The 17,801-nt window shown below is 32.4% G+C and overlaps 1 protein-coding gene across 1 annotated transcript in view; it reads right to left on the bottom strand.

Moving 5' to 3' along the window:
• CCDC178 (coiled-coil domain containing 178) overlaps positions 1-17,801 on the bottom strand; it is a 610,238-nt gene that overhangs the window by 515,114 nt on the left and 77,323 nt on the right. Inside the window, exons 4-7 of the mRNA XM_031946472.1 lie at positions 16,534-16,641; positions 13,786-13,925; positions 2,758-2,780; positions 1,000-1,094 (exon numbers count right to left, since the gene is read on the bottom strand). Coding sequence (XP_031802332.1) covers positions 1,000-1,094; positions 2,758-2,780; positions 13,786-13,925; positions 16,534-16,641 — 366 coding nt within the window. The remainder of the gene's footprint in view (positions 1-999; positions 1,095-2,757; positions 2,781-13,785; positions 13,926-16,533; positions 16,642-17,801) is intronic.

Below are 17,801 nucleotides of genomic sequence, written 5' to 3'. Positions count from 1 at the left end.
TTGTCCATTGAATATATGAGACATTTCATTAAGTGCCTGACTGGAACAAAGAAAAGCTTTACATCATCTGAGTTAATTTTCAACAAAAGAAATGAGATTCTTTAGAATGACTTGTTCTTAGTGAATCTTTGCTAATTTCTTATGATTATCTACTTCATTTTTTAATGGTTCACTAACCATTTGCTAGGAATTTTTATAAAATAATGCCAAGTATCAATGTTAATGTTTGCTGATTACAAAGTTTAAGTCAGGTCTAAAAAATCTTACTTTTTTAATAATTTCAAAAGTTTTACTAGCTTTTTATTCTGACAACATTATCAAAAATATTAATGTGGATGCTTAAAATATACATCACAGGACAAAAACTTCTCTTTGGGGAGAGAGGGAGGAAGGGAACAAAGGAAGGAAGAGAGGAAGGAAGGGAGGGAGAGAGGAAGAGAGGGAAAGGGGAAGGAAAGAAAGGAAGAAGGGAGGAAAGGAGAGAGGGAAGGAGGAAGGGAAGAAGGGAGAAAGGGAGGAAAGGAGGAAAGGAGGAAAGGAGGAGGGAGAGGTTCCTATTAATAAATTTTCATCTTTACATGACTATTTAGAGAGAGCTGGTGGCATAGAGAATGCTGAGACAGGAGTTAAGAAGACACAAATTCAATCTGACCTAAGATATTACAGTATGACCATAGTCAAGTCACTCAATCTCTGCCTCATTTTCCTCAACTATTAAATGGAGATAATAGCACCTGGATTGGTGTAAGAATCAAGTGAGAGAATACTATTTTTGTGCTCAATACAGTATCTGGCACATAAGAGTGCTATATAAATGCTTATTCCTTTTTTCTTTTTTGTTTTGCTCAGTTTGTAGTTGAAATTCTTAGTAGTAGATGGGAAAATTACATTTTAAAGGATAAATATATTTATTATGAAAGTTGACACAATGTTAAATTGAGAGCAGGGAAACACTTCAGTAACACTCACAATAAATACTTGTAATCATATTTAACTTACTTCCATCTTCTTTTGTGAAGAATCTTGCATGAAAATCTGAAGGCTTGGGGAATATATATCCTTCAATTTCTTGCACCTTAATTGGGCTTTCAAACCTGTATGGTATATAGCAATTACTCAGTAGAAATATTGGCTTGTTTTTTTCTTTTTAAAAAAAAAAATAAAGAATCCCTAATCAAATGAATTTTTAGACTCTTACCAAGTGAACTTAGCTTCGTTGCTTGTTCATTTCCCTTAACTGAATTAATCTATATATCCTCCTGAAAATGTACTTCAAATGAACGCAAAGCTGGATATGATCATGTGAAAATTTAAGGTTCTAGATTCTATGGGATCATCTTTCCCTTGAGCTTCATTGAAAGGTTAAAGGTTAAATTGCATAAGAGAAGAATTTTTGCTAATAGATAAAGCAAAACTGAAACTCATGAAAAAAAAAAAATGCTTGATAAGCTTTATCCTCCAAAGTAATTCATTAATAAGCAATTTAAAAGTGAAAGGCTTCTAGATTGGGTACTTTAAAGTGCTTGTTTTAAAGAGCTTTAAAGAACTTTCTTTACTACTTCACATCTGAGTAATCTTAAGGAACAAGTAAGATCACCTCTCCAGACCTCAGTTTCCTCATCTGTAAAAAATAAAAAAAAAAGTCCCTTTTAGGTCTAAACTTCTCATCCTATTATCATAAATTGTCCTGGCCACATATAGAAAAGCACATGATTAGAGGTTTTTCAAGTGTATAAAAGCCAAAAGCTGTCAATAAAATATTTGAAGTCATTTTAAGAAATGTTTTAACTATGGGACTGACTGCATTATTATTATTTTTCTAACTTATCTATGTATCAATTTCAACATCTTAAATATAAGGATGAATCTATTTCACTTGATCAACAGAAGCTTGTTTTTTTAAAAAACAAGTAAGATTGAAATGTAAGAATTTAAAAATCATTTATTAAGTCATTCAGATTATTATTTAATATATTTTACAGTTTTATCTCATCCTAGAAAAAATAAGCTCTTTTTTTAACTTGTGACTTTGTTTCTCTGGGATCTAGTCCAGTGTCTAGGACACTTGGTGATTTGCTGTTTAGTCATGAATGATTTTATGTGACCCTATGGACTTAGTGAAGATAATGGATTGGTTTGCAATTTCTTTCATTTCTTTCTCCAGTGTGTACTTATTTTACAGAAAAAGAACTGACGCAAATAGGATTTAAGTGACCTGCCCAAGGTCACATGTCACATTTGAATTCAGACCTTTCCAACTGCAGGCCTTAGGCTCTATATACTGCACTACTTAGCTACCTTCCTAGGCCACAGACACAGTAAATAAATGCTTGTTAATTTTTTTAGTCTGATCTGATTTTCTATATCCAGGAATGATGAAGTTCATTATACAAATCATCATTCTCTCCTGAAAGTCCAGTAGCCATTTCAAAAAGACAAATATGTATTATGCAAATTATAAATATTTTAACAGATTTATTGAATACACACTTTGAATATTTTTCTTCACATTCACTTTTGTTGACTTTTTAAATGCTTACTAAAATCTTTTCAATTGACAAACCTTTTAATTCTTGTTTAGTATTCTAGATCATTTTGGAACAAGTTTCTAGCTTGGTATGCTTTTAAAAGAGTAAGCATTTCCCTGATGCAGGATATGTCAACACAACTCAGAAAATTTTCACATGCTTCATATCATCCTTATCCATGTGACTTCAACATGAACCAAAAATAAAAAATAGCAAACACAGCTCTTACCTTTCCCGAAGGAGACACTCAAACTGTAAAAATAAAATATCATAGTAAATAGAAATGTCTATCAAATGAGAAAATAAATCACAACTACTTGTCCCAAAACTCAGCAACAAATTCCTCTAAAAGGAAAACTACTCACATTTTAGTTGGCAGAGTGGCTTGCAAAACTTTTATATTAATGGAAATCACATCACAGAGAAAACCACCTCAAACTTGTTTAAAAAGTTCTTTAAGAGTGATAAACTCATACTAAAAAAGTCAAGAGGATTTACATTAAACAGAACCCCTTCCTACTTGAAAAAGCACTACTCTATTTAAGATTATCATCTTTAAGGTTAATGAGAATTATGTGTTATAAATTATTCAATTTTCATAGGATTAGAGGGTCATAGTTTGAAAGTTAGAAGAAAATCTAGGAAACATCAAACCCAGCCCATTCATTTTGCAGATGAGAAAACTGAAGCAAGTAGGTAGCTAAAGCAAGAATAAATGAATAAAAAAAGATTGTATTTTTCTTTTTAAAACCATCACTCAAATTAGCTTTAACTTTGTTAAACTTAAGTTAAAATGAAAAGTTATTTTTATAGTGTAACTTAACAGGGAGATGGCAGAGTGGATGGGAATTAGAGTCAAGGAGATTTCCTGAGTTCAAATTCAGCACTTACTTGCTCTGTGATCCTGGGCAAGTCACTTAACCTTGTTTACTTTACAATGCTCAAATGTAAAATAAGTTAGAGATAAAACCACTACAATATCTTTGTCAAGAAAATCTCAAAATGGGGTCCCTAAGAATCCAAGAGAATTGAAAAACAACAAATTAATTCTTTAGTTTAATAATAATAATATAAAATCAAATTTAAAAAATTAAAATTAAAAAACTGACATTTTCATAGCACTTTAAAGTACATAATATGATTTATATACATTTTCTCACTAGGGTGTCCCAGTCTAGTGAGATAAGACATTCAAAAAAGTAATGTATCTTTGGATTCATCAGTGTTAGCATTCCTTCCAACACTGTAGATTACACATCATCTATTCTTGCCTATCCTAGGAGATCTTGCCCATATTCTTTCCTAAGTTTGCCATGGGATGTTAGGATTCTTACAAGGTGCTAAGTCACTGGAATTGATAGAGACAATAGTTATCTAATTTAGTATGGTTCAGTATGATTGATCTGATCCTACAAGGAGATGTTATGGGCCAGAACTTGAAACAAGGTACTAAGTGGAATTGAGGAGACAATGGTTAAATCTAGTTTGGAATTGATTTAATCCTACAACAAATAATGGTTTCCTAGTGATATAATGACTGATGTATACTCAACGTACAGCTTATAAGCAAGAAGCTCTCAGGGCCAGACACACAAGCCCACTAGAAGCTCTCAGAGGAGGAGACAGATTCATTCCATCTTCCATCTTTGTGCTGGCTGGAGGCTGAAGTACAAACCTTTGTATTCAGAAACATTCGGAGCAAGCTAGAGACAGAAGCTGGCAGAGGCAAAGTACTAGCAGCAGGAGCTCTCGGAACCAAGAGGAGAGACAGGCCTCTATTAAACCTAAGCGGGCCCCAGGAAGAGAGAAAGGACTTTGAAGGAAACAATAAAGGATTTGGACTTTAATCCCTGGCTGCTCTTGTGATTATTGAACTGAAATCAAGGTTGCCTCCAAAAGTCCCCCAAGAAACCTGCTCCCAGAGAACATTATGTTTTAGAGAAGAATATTACAATGGGAGTACACCTAAAATGCATCTAAAACACATTCATCACTTTCTCTTGATCAAGAGAATAAAGATTTACATATCATGTTTTTTTACTTCTTTTGACTTTAAAAATATCATATATATAGGTAGAAAAAATTATATTTAGGTATGTCCATTTTTTCTTTGCTTCCTTGTAAATTGTTCTTTTGTTCTCTCCTGTGCAACTTTACTTTATTCTTTTTTTCCCCTTTCATCCCACCCACCCAAGCTATCTAGTTAAGAAAAGATATATTTATATATACTTATATAGATATATGAACATACATACACCCCACCTCTCCCCCCACATATATACCCACACATATCTTTCCTATCCCTGCTGACTCTTTGCTTTAATTCAGCTCCTTTACTTGCCTTGCTATTACTTAACCTCCCCCCACCCATGGATCCCTTCTTAATCTTCTTCCCTCACCCTTTGCTTCCCTGTCTGCCCATCTCTTCCCCCCTTATTTCTTTATATATTTTGGAGAGTGCTATACCCTTCATGGTATATATGTAGTGTTGCCTATTTAACCCATTCCCAATGTGAATAGGTTTTTAGAACTATTGAACTCTTCTCCTCCTTCTAATATTTCTGTGTATTCTTCCTCTGTGCCTCCTTTGTATAACATGATTGCTATTTTTACCTTAACTTTACCCCAAACTTTATTTTGAGTTACTGTACAATTGATGTCAAACTTAAGCATATGGTAAAAAACAAAAAACAATTTGTCCATGTTGAGTTACTAGAAATTGATATTTGATATTGGTTCTTAATATATTAAATTTTCTATTAAGTTCAGTTTAGTTCATAGAAAGTCCTGAAAATCTACAAGTTCATTGAATGTTCTTTTTTCTTATTCCATATTACAATTTTTCTGGATATAAAATTTTTGGCCACAAACCTAGTTCTGTTGATTGTCAATAGATATGATTCTAAGACCTGTGTTCTTTTATTGTGGCTGCTGCTAAGTCCTGTACAATTCTAATTTCAGCTCCAACATATTTGAATTGGCTTTTTTCTTGTTTCTTGCAAAATTTTCTCTCTGATCTGGGCGTTTTGAAATTTGGCAATAATATTCCTATGTGTTTTCCACAAAGGAGTGAGGTTCTGATTGATGGATTTTTTTTCTATTCTACTTTTCCCCTCATGTTCTATCACTCCATGACAAATTTCTTGCATTATTTCTGGCATTGTGGTGTCAAGGTTCTTTTTTTTTTGGTGACAAATTTCAGGCAGCCCAATTATTGTTATATTTTCTCTTCTTGATCTATTATTCAGATCTGTCATTTTTCTTGTTTCACATTCTATTCTATTTTTTCATTCTTTATAATGTGTTTTGTTATTTCTTGTTCTCTCATAGCTTCACTGGTTTCCTCTTGTCCTATTCTAATTTTCAAAGAATTATTTTCATCTTTGAGACTCCATAACTCTTTTTTTCTGGTTGACTAACTTATTTTCTTTTAATTTTTCTTCAGTGTCTCTCATTTGATTTTTAAATTCGTTTTTGATTTCTTCTATAAATTCTCTCTGGGCAGAGAGCCATTTCACATTACTCTTTGGGATAAAAGCTTTTTTACTTCAGTGTCCTCCTCTGAAGATGAACTCCTATCTTCCTTATTCCCATAATATGTTTCAAAGGTGGGGTTCATTCTTTGCTGGTTCATTTTTTAAAGAACTATTAGTGAAAAAACCTCTAATAGTGGGGTGGGGAGATGGTAACTCAAGCTACCCTTCAGCTCTCCACTCTTACCAGGAACCCCAACCTACAGATCTACCCTCCAGCAAGTGCCCACAGCCAATAGCATCCCTGCCCCACAATCTCCACACTCGATTGGTGTGTTGGTTCCTTGTAGCCCAGGGCCACTTCTTGAAGGACAGCTACACCTGATGTTCCTAAATCAACCTAAATTCACTCAGTCTTTCCAGATTTAGATCTCCAACTGTGAGGACTGAGTATTTTAAAATCATCCGGAGTCAGGAATTCAGGTTAAGGGAAAATCTTCAATCTTTATTCTTTGTGGAGGTGAAGGGGGATGGCGATAGCAATGTGAGCAGCCGCAACACGAACCTGCCAGCCATCTCTCCTTCCTCTCTTTGTGCCCCTCTGCCTCCACCCACCAAAATCATCCCTATGTCATTTCCTATACAACACATCAGGAGTTGCACAAAGAGTGGGCGGGGGCCATTCTTTCTCCAAGCATATATATTAATAGAGTATGGTCCAATTACTATTTAGCTTCACGTGCTTGGGACCTCTGTGCATCAACTCAAGCTTCAGCCCATTACACCCAACTTCTCTAGCAGTCTGGGAGGTAAAAATTTCTAAGGCTCCAGATGAGGCTTGGGCCAAATCCAGCTTGCCTCAGGGCTCCCCACTAGATGTTTCTGCAGAGCTAGTCTGGAGGTGTTTGCACTTCACAGAGGTTATTCTCTAATCTGGGAGCTTTAGAACCCCACTTCTGCCCCTAGTCTTCTTGATGTTTCACCAGTTAATATTCACATTGATGTACAAATTTATTCTATTTGTGGGAGAAATCTGGAGAGCTTGAAATCTCCCATTCTACTCCTCCCTCTTCTCAGAATCCTCTACTCCTTTAAATTCTAATCATCACTGCATACAACGTTTTCCTGGATCTACTTACTTCAGTCTCCACCAGTTAATAAACGTTACTTCCAAGTTTCTTCAATTTCCCCCATCATTTTTTCTTGCACTATGATAATATTCCCAACATTGTAATGCTGTATTTGTTCAGGAATTCCTCAAATATCTAACATTGACATCACCTCTCCCCCCAACCCAATTCTTTGTTATTACAAAGATTAGCATCTTGACATTTATGGGACTTTGTTTTTGCCTTTCATTTCCTTGGGAGAAAATTTCTAGGATCAAGAAGTATAAACAATTTAGGGACATAATTCCAGTTTTCTACAAATGTTAGAATAATTCAATAATCTACCAACAGTAGGCTTATCTTCCTGAAGACTCTCCATTATTATTTCTGTCTTGTCATCTTGGTCAATTTCCTGAGTATAAAACTTCAATCATTTTAATTTGATTTCAACTTTACATGTTATAAGATGTTTAATAATTTTCAATTCAATACATTGACTACTTATCTACTGGAAAATGTCTCTTAGTCATATATTTCTTATAGGCTAAAAATTCTCCCTCTAGTCAAAGTTGTGAAAGGCAGTTCCTTTCATTTTCTTTCTTTCTTTCTTTTTTTTTTTTTTTTTTAAATATTTGACTCTTTAAACTTGGATTGTATGTGTTTTAAATTTTTTTTATAATATATGATATATGCCTTTTGGACTCTATTATGGTATAAAATATAAATTGATAGTCTAAAAGTTTTTTTTTTTTTTTTTGCCACATTACTTTTTAGTTTTCCCAGTAGTTTTCGCCAAAATAGGGAAATCTTCCTCAAACAACTTATGATCTTGAATATAATGTTCACTGTAACTTTATTCAGTAATTTCTAGTTCTCTCTTTTTTAAATCCGTTCTAATGCACTTTTCTAATTCTTAATCAAAGTTAAACGATTTTGATGATTATTGCTTTAGCACCTAATTAGAAGTCTAAAAGCTGTTCTTCCTTCATCAGTACTTTTTAATCAATATTTTTCTTGAAATTCTACATTTTTGGCCAAATGAATTTTGTCTAGTTCTACAAAAGTTCTACAAAGTAGACAATGAATAGTTTAATTGACAAGCAATTAAATCTGTAATTTAATTCACGCAGTATTTTTATTTATATGTTTATAAATACAAATAAATACATACAATTATGTATAACGTTCATTGTTGTAGCTGCCCACAGCCCACATAGTTGTGGGCAGCCTCTATGAATCATTAGGTAGATAGATTGGTAGACTGATAAACATCATATTCAGTTGTTTCAGTCATATTCAACTCTACAAGGCCCCATTTGGGGTTTTTCTTGGCAAAGATGTATCATTTCCTTCTCTGGCTCATTTTACAGATGAGGAAATTGAAGTAAACTGGGTTAAGGGATTTGCCCAGAGTCACACCACTAATAAATGTCAGAGACCAGTTTTCAACTAAGGAAAATGAATCTTGCTCATTTCAGACCCAGCATATTACCACCACTCTATCTGGCTATTCAGTTTGATACACATAAGCAAATTATAAATAATCAAAATGAAGATATTCTGTGAATTAAAATACAGATATGATGGTATCCCAAACCAACTAAGTTTATAAAACTATGCCAAAAAAAAAAATTCAGCCCAAACCTGAGCTGTGAATATATATATATATATATATATATATATATATACACACACATACATACATGAGTAGACATATACATATATCTATAGATACAGCACCTACTATATACCAGGAACTTGAGTATATCTTGATAAATTCTTATTTATTCTATGCAGTTTCAAATTGTTTTTAATGGAATTTCATCTTTCATTATTTCTGTATGACCTTTGTAACTTTAATATCAAAATGATGTTGATTTTTTAAAATTTTTTTATAATTTTGACACTTTACTAAAACTAAGCTGATAGCTTCATTGTGTCAATTAGTCTCTTAGTCTCTTAGGTAATTCTCTGTAGCTAAAACATCAGATTAATTTGTGGATAGTAATAGTTTGAGTTTTATTTTACTTGTTTTAATGCTTTCATAAGAAATTCTGTAATTATAACAAGGGGACAATCCAAATTTATGCATGTATTTTAGAAAGAAGTTTCTGGGTTTTTGGCCATAGTAAATAATGACAGTAGCTATTAGTTATACTTTCTTTGTTATATTTAAATACTCTTTTCTTTGCCTATGATTATTAGAGTCTTACTATGGATGAGCATTATTTATTTTGTCAAAGATATTTTCTGCATTATTGATATAAAGGTAGATTTTGTTATTTTGGTTAATATTATTCATTATGTCAATTGTTTGCCTAATGTTAAAAGATTATTACATATGTAGTATAATTCCAACTTGCCAAAGTGAAACACTCTTTGGATATATTTCTGTATTTTTGATACAATTTTATTTAAATTTTTTGCATCAATTATCATAAAGGTATTGGCTTATAGTTGTCTTTTTCTACTTTATTCATTTCTGGTATAGATTTCACAAACATATTTGTCTCATCGATGGAATTTGATAAAATAGGGGCTTTTTTCTCCTAATTATTGAAATGTGTCTCATGAGTCTTTAATATATGTAGCATATGCTACAGCACAGAGGAATTATATTTATTTAAAAAGGCAGAGATATTAAGTACAACCTTTGTAAACTACTATACAATAAAACTGTAATTCATATGGGAAGATAAGGAAAAAATAGAAATTGAGATAAAGCAATGATTCCTGCAAATGGTCAAAGATCAATATATGGAAATAATTAAGAAGCTTGCAAAAAAGAATTATATTACAACAAATTGTCAAAGTGATGGGGAAGCAATCAAAGCATTACAAGGAGAAAAAAATGCCTCTCTGAAAATATGTATAATGAAACAGAAAAAAAGAAAAAACAGAGAATTGATGAACTAAGAATGAAAAAAATTCTAGGAAAATTATTAAATAAGCATTAAAAAGAAATTAGAAAATTAGAAAAGAAATAGACAAAATAGAAAAGAAAAAATTTAGAACTCGTTATTTTTGTAGTTTAAATATTTAATTTTTTCCAAATTACATGTAAAAAAATTTAAACATTCATTTTTTAAAGAAAATTTGAGTTCAAAATTCTCCTCACTCTGTTCTCTTTCTTAAGAAGAGCGAGTAATTTAATATAGTATATACATGTGTGGTCCTGCAAAACATTTCAATATTAGTCATGTTATAAAAGAAAAAAAATTAAAAACAAAAAAAATAGTTTTATAAAGCATGTTTCAACATGCATTCAGACTTCAACAGTTTTTTTCTCTGGCAATGGATAGATTTCCTTCAGAATCATTTTAGATCATTGTATTGTTGAAAATAACTTGTCATTCCACATTTCCTTATCATACAATTTTACTGCCACTGTATACACTGTTCTGATTTTGCTTACTTCACTTTTCAACAGTTCATGTAAGTTTTTCCAAGTTTCTTCAAAAATCATCATTTCTTGTAGCACAATAGTATTACAATCACATCCTGGTTGGTCATTCCCAAACCACTGGGATAAGCATCCTCTCAATTTACAATTCTTTACTACCACAAAAAGAGGTGCCATGAATATTTTTGTATAAATAAGTCCTTTTCCTTTTTGTTTTTATTTAACCTCTTTGGGAATACAGATTTAGTCATGCTATTTCTGGGTCAAAAGGTGACAGTTTTATTGCCTTTTGGCCACAGTTTTAAATTGCTCTCTGAAATGGTTAGATAAGTTTACATTCTACCCACACGATATTAGAGTTCCATCATCCCCACAATTATTTCAACATCTATCATTTATTTTCTCTAACATTAGCCAATCTGATAGATATAAGTTAGTACCTCAGAATTGTTTTAATTTGCATTTCTCTAATAGAGCAGTTTTTCATATGACTACAGATAGTTTGGATTTCTTCATCTGAAAACTGCCTGTATATATCCTCTGATTATTTAAACATTGGAGAGTGACTTGTACTTTTATAAATTTTTATATTTGAGAAATGAAGCTTAATATAGAAATTTATTTCTGGCTTCCAAAGGAGAAGTTTATGGAAGAAAAAGTGGGAGAACAGTAAGAATGTGAACCAAATAAGGAAACTTTTTAGGAGACTTGACAAAATCTGGCATAAAGAAATAGCTTAAAAGTTGAATTAGGAGGAAAAATGAAGGAAAATTTGGACAATAATTTTTGAAGCCCAGATACTGGAATAGTTTCATCTTGAAAGTTAACAAAAAAGCTGGATCAAGGACATTTCAAGAGGATACATAAGTGGAAGGTGGGATAAGATTCACTCAATCTTTCTTCACTTAAATTAAATGGGTGAAGTTCACTTACAATGAAGTTCAATTATAGGCTTTAAGATAAGTTTGAGGAGTCATTTAACTGGAATAAAATTGAACAGGAAATGTGTTGTTTGAATTGGAATGAAGAAATGTGACCATGACCCAAGCATCATCTATAAATTATTAAATGAACTGATAAATGATTCATTTGAGAGGTTGGAGAAAGTTTTGCATTTGAGCAGCTTGCTGAGAAAGAAGGGCAGCACTGACCTGCCACAGATAAGAAGAATATAGAAGAGGGTTATGAGCTCTCCAAACACCTTCAGGCATTAGACCTTAGAATGAGAAAAGTTCCAAGAAAAGGTCAACTCTTTTGCAGCTTCCCCTTGTAGTGTTCATATATCCAGTCCAAAGATACAGTAATAGAACATGCTGTTACACTACTGACTTTTTTTTAATCAAATGAATTTTGCTTCAACCCTTCAAAAATGCTAAATTAGGTAGAAAGCCTAATCTCTGCCTAAATGTCGAGAATTTTCCTCAATGAATACTTGGAGCCATTGAGACTGAACCCACAAGTTTTCACCTAAAATAAACTCCCTAAAATCAAGAAAGAAAGAATCTTATGATCCAGAAAGCCATCCATTATATTGTTCACTAGGCTTCTTGTTACTGTTCATTCATTATCAGTAATGTCTGACTTTTTGTGACCCTATTCGAGGTTTTCTTGGCAAAGATGGCTAGGGGAGTTTTCCATTTCCTCTCAAGCTCATTTTACAGATGAGTAAGAGAGGTAAATAGGGATAAGTGACTTGTCCAGGGTCACACAGATGCTGCCTTTGAACTCAGATCTTTGTGACCTGATTCCATCCCCATCACTCGCATGCCTTAGACTCCATCCATTTAAGCCATCAACAGAGTTTCCCTAAACATTAGCAAAGTATTTGATAAAGTATATCATTTTGTTAAAAAGAGAGATTTGTATTAGACAACAATAAAATTGCATGGGTTTCATATAAATTGAATAGTCAGCCTGAAAGATTATTAATATCACTTTGGCAGGAAGTCTCTAGCAGAGTGTTCTGGAGATCTGTGGTTGGCCCTGTCATGTTGAATAAAGACATAAATGTCATGGTCGCTACATTCACATAAGATACAAAGCTGGGTAGAATAGTAAGCATGTTGGATGATAATCTGTATCTAAAAAAAAATCTTTATATCCTTGGCAAGTTCAAGAATTGGGATGTTTAAAATTATAAAATTCAGTAGGGAGAAATGTAAAGTCTTAAATGTGTTCAAAAAATTAACTTCAAAAGTAGTTAATGGGGAAGATGTGGTTAGATATGTTAGTCCGAAAAAAGAACAAATTTTAGGGGACAGCAAGGTGATATTATGAGTTAATAATGTGACAGCTGTGTTCATATACCTGGGCTGTATTAAGAAGCATTCCCTTCATTTTCTCCCAACTTCCTTTGCTTTTCCCTATCTTTCTGAGCACTGATCCATTAAGGTAAAAAATCTTTTTGAAAGATAAAGGTACCTTTTGAAAGGTAAAAAATCATTTTGAAAACAATACAAAGTTATAACTTTGTAATAATAACTTTGTAAGTAATAGCAAAGGTTAACTCAAAGAGTAATAATCAACGGCAGAGTTTAACAGCTTATAAATATACAATCAAAATTACATTGTTTCTCAACAGACCCATCCAGTATTTCCTTACAACTAAATAACTCCTAACAAAGGACATACAATCCTTTAATGAATCAACTTACTTATCTAATCATCTCATCAGTTTAGTGCCCCCCTCCCATAAATAATGTAAACATTATTTAATTAACGAGTTGAGTTGGTTTATGGAAATTATCACTTAGCATGATTGTTTCTAGATAAAGAACAAGTCTAGGATTGCATGAATTTAGACAGATAAGGGCTCTATTTTAATATTTTAATTTTACTTTTACTTTTATAGACTGTAAATACCCTCAAAAGCAAATGTAAAATAGTAGGAGACTGATGGATACCTAAAGATCTAAACCTGAATCCTGCTTCTGATCCATATTCACCCTATGCCCTAACCAAGTCATTAATTTCCCAGAGACCAAGTTTATTTATCTGTAAAATAGAATAATATATGTACAGCCTCTTTACAAGGTTGCTGTGAGGACCAAAAGAGCTAAAGATATAGTGTTATAGAAATCTCAGTTATTAGTATAATTTGAGCAAAATTAGTCACAAAGTTCGGATTCATAAAATAGCGTACTTCAGAAAAATATTTTCTTGCAATCTTTAAATGTAACAGTATAAGAAAAATTACATTTTTAAAAAAATTTAAAGGTTATGTGGAAATTTAAAAGTCTGCAACTATTTTAGCATTCGCAATGATGCTATACCTGATGAAAGCATTCTTCTATCTTTATTTCCAAATCTTCAATGTGACCAACGGTTTTGTTGACACATGGTGATGGTGTATTTACCACAGCACAACTTATTCGACGCGTAGGGTAGCCCAAGAGAAAATCATCATGTTTTTCTGGAAAGAGTAAAAATTGGGAAAATCAAATTGATCCTATTTTGTTATTGAGATTTCATTCTGTATCACTCTTGACATTTTTGTAACTTCCTCAGTCATGTTTCATTTGTCTCAGAGTTAAGTTTGGAGATTCAGCTTTCCTATAAATCACTTAATGTCCCTAAGTTAAATTTAGAAGTTCAATTTTCCTACTAATCACAGTTCTGTTATTGCCTCAAGGAAATCTGTAATCCTTAAATGATTCAGGTGGATGCCAAATTGCCTCAAGGAAATCTGTAATCCTTAAATGATTCAGGTGGATGCCAAAGAATCTGGCCTATTATCTAGGGTTTTCTGATTTAGGATCACTAAACTACCCTTACAGGAGGATTCAAACAATGAACATTTCTTAGTGAAAAGATGGAAGGAAAAGTTGTAACTAGTCCCTCATTTCTAATTTCTAGCTAATGATATTGTTCCTCTCAGCTATGATGCCACAAGCTTTTTAATTAATCATACTGTTTTGTTTTGTTTTTTCATCTATGATACTGCCAAATAAAAAAAGATTTCTTCTTTTGTCCATAAAAGAGAATTGTCCTCCTAATTCTATGCCTTGGCTTTTCTGAGGGGGCTAAAACCCTATTTACTGGCAAATTTATACTTAGTTAATAAAATGATCATGTTCAGAACTTCATGCCTCAATTTACCTTGATTTCAATGGTTATAGATATAGCAAAAAAAAAAAGTTATATGATAATATAAATTTTATTTTGTTGAAAATAAGGAAGCAGGAGAGGTATTTCACTTACTAATAATGGAGTTTTTAAGTTCATTTTTACAAACAGTAAAATATATAAAAGATAATTTGGGGGAAATGAAAAATTAAGACAAAAAAATTAAAAATTAACCAATCCAAGGAGGAAAAAAAATTAAAAAATCAGTAATCCAGAAGCTAAAATATCACCAGTGGAGATATAATATACCAGTGAGATAAACAATAATAAATCTCAATAAGCAGGATGGAATGTTAAAATAAACTTTAAAGATAAAACTTTAAGATAAACTCTGGCTTTAAGATAAACCATAAATGAATAGTTTCATAGCATCATAGAATTAAAGAATTATGAAATACAGATGCTTAGTATAAGTCTTTCTTTCAGAGAAATTTCCTTGTATTATTTGAACAAATTTTTCCATCCATTTTTGATATTCCCAGGAAAATTCCGCATTTTCCTTTGTTAACAATGTTTCAACCACTCATGCATGCAAGATGTTCTTTATTTCTAGCCTGAATTACACGTCACAAAATGGAGTAGCTGGTCACCACCTTCCTTATAATAAGGGTTTTCCACCTTCTCTTTCTGAAGATTGGAGTCTCAAATGAAATATGATAGATAGTCTCACTATAGCATTCAGATTGTATGCATTGTCCAATCAACTCAGTCTGATGTGCCTGAATGATTCTAATCCTGAAATTACCAGCATCTGCTGAAGGTAGTAAAAGCATTGCAAAATTGCCTGTGCAACTCTACTAAAGTGATTACTAGCAGGACTATGGACTCTAAGGAATTCCATTGGCCCAATTAGAATTACATTCACTATTCTTCTTAAATGTAGATGTAAAATTGGTTCCCTGCCTCCATGAGAAAAGAATACTATGTTTATTTCATCTGATCTTCAGGGAGTACCAGAAAATTGTGGCTATTCCCTTTTAGACAATATAAGATTTTTTTGGTGAGAACTACCTTTAAGACATGTTATATCTTATGGAAGATCCTATAGACTCCTCACCCTTTGGTTAAAACTAATAAATTAAATAATGTTGTTTTTAATCCTTCTATTTTTTAACAAAGATAGAAGTAATCTTCAAAAAGACACAATCTGAGTACTTGTAAATGAAAGTAATGTTTTGCTAAATAACAATCTACTGTAATTTATAATAGTTGCAAAATGACATAAAAATCAAACAAAAATGATTAAAAAATGCTTTGACATTCTAGATAAGTAAAACATTTCAAACATCTAACTTTTTTTTCTGAAACTTGAAACTTGAAAGCAAGAGGTTTTGATACAAATTTACCATTATACTTAAGACATTTGATCTGCTTCATTAAATATAAGGAACACAAGAATAACAATGATTCATTTATAGCTATATGTGTGATACACACACAAATATATGATACTTTCCAAACATTTATGAATGCTAATTGAACACCATAATACTTTTTTGATCATATTTAACATTTCACATATTAAAAAGTTGGGAAAAGTTTGAGAAAATTTAAAGTTTCTTGAAATTTTGTAATAAATTTAGAATTTTGAACAACAACTAAAACTACTATTCAAGATTCTAAATACATGGGCTTTTGCTTATTTCACAAAATTTGAATTCTTGGAGCTATTCTGTGAGAAAAACTTTTTTCAAAGGATCAAGATAAAAAAAAATACCTGGGTTCTAGAACTGAATATGACACTGAGTAGAATAGCTAAGTTTATCTCTTTAGGGCCCACTTTTGTCATCTGTAAAATAAAGGAATTGAACTAAAACTTAAGATGTCTTTCAACTATAAAATTCCCTGCATGAAGTAATATGAAAGTTAGCACAATAAAATGATGGAGAACTTACTTGGTGGAATAGTTTCTAATTCCTTCAACTCCTTGTCTAGGTCAAATTTTTCATCACAGTAAGCAGTCAATAATTTCAACAGCTCAACTGTTGTCTTCTTACCGCGGTCTGTAAACAAAAGATCAGTTATGTACTATATCAAGCTGGGGTTAAACTGTCTTAGCAAAAATTTTCTGTGCATCCAAAAGGGCCTCTCCCCAAATTCCCACTGCAATTTGTCCAGAGAAAAAACAACTTTGTCCTGTGTTTATTTAGGTAAGGCAAACATCTGGTAAAGTGATAACTTAAATATTACATTTAATATTCTGGCCTAGCCTATAGATATGTCAATGCTTAGTACATGTAACTGATATATTTGCTCATGTTTCTCTTTAATCAAACTTTTACAAATGTTAATGACCATCCTGCCACTGCTGAACTGGATGGTATTGGGGAAGGAGGGGAAAATATATCCTGATTCTTCTGTTTTCTGTGTCTCATCCTTTTTCTCCTCTTTAACATGAGCCTCTATATTTCCCCTATTTCTAGTCTTCTGCATGTAGGAAAAGATATGCTGTGTAACTTTAGGCAACCTCTGTCTGCCTCAGATTTCTCAATTGTAAAACAGGAATGATAGCACCTGTTCCCCAGGGTTAAATGAATTAAAAACATCACTCTGAGAAGTAGTCCATGGGCTTCCACAGACAGCCAAAGGAGTCCATGATACAAAAAAAAAGGCTAAGAACTTCAGAATTGGATCTTTTAATATCATGTGCATGCTTACTATCTATTGTGAATCTTTCAGTCTTGCTAAATCTTTTGGATGATACAAAGTGGCACAATAGATTAGGTACCTAAATTGGAGTCAAGACGAATTTAGTTTAAAATTTACTTTGTACATTACATTTGGACAAATCATTTACTGTGTTACCTCAGCAACCTTATCAATAAAATGAGGATAATAGTATCTCCCTCTCAGGATTATTGTGAGGAACAAAACAAGAAAAGAAAAAGGGATGGGAATAAGCATTTATATAGAGAAGTTAGTATGTACCAAGCACTGTGTTCAATGCTTTTTTTGTTTGTTTTGTTTGGGTTTTTTTTACTGAGGCAAGTGTGGTTAAGTGACTTGCCCAGGGTCACACAGCTAGGAAGTGTTGTGTCGGAAACCAGATTTGAATCAGATCCTCCTGAATCCAGGGGCTAGTGCTCTATCCACTGCAACACCTAGCTGTCCCTTTCATACTTTTTTTTAAAGACAAATATTATGTCATTTGATCCTCACAACA

This window comes from Sarcophilus harrisii, chromosome 1 (assembly GCF_902635505.1).
Source record: "Sarcophilus harrisii chromosome 1, mSarHar1.11, whole genome shotgun sequence".
Taxonomy (NCBI): Eukaryota; Metazoa; Chordata; class Mammalia; order Dasyuromorphia; family Dasyuridae; genus Sarcophilus; species Sarcophilus harrisii.
The sequence above is the reverse complement of the archived record's forward strand: the minus strand, read 5'-3'. Positions and strand labels throughout refer to the sequence as shown.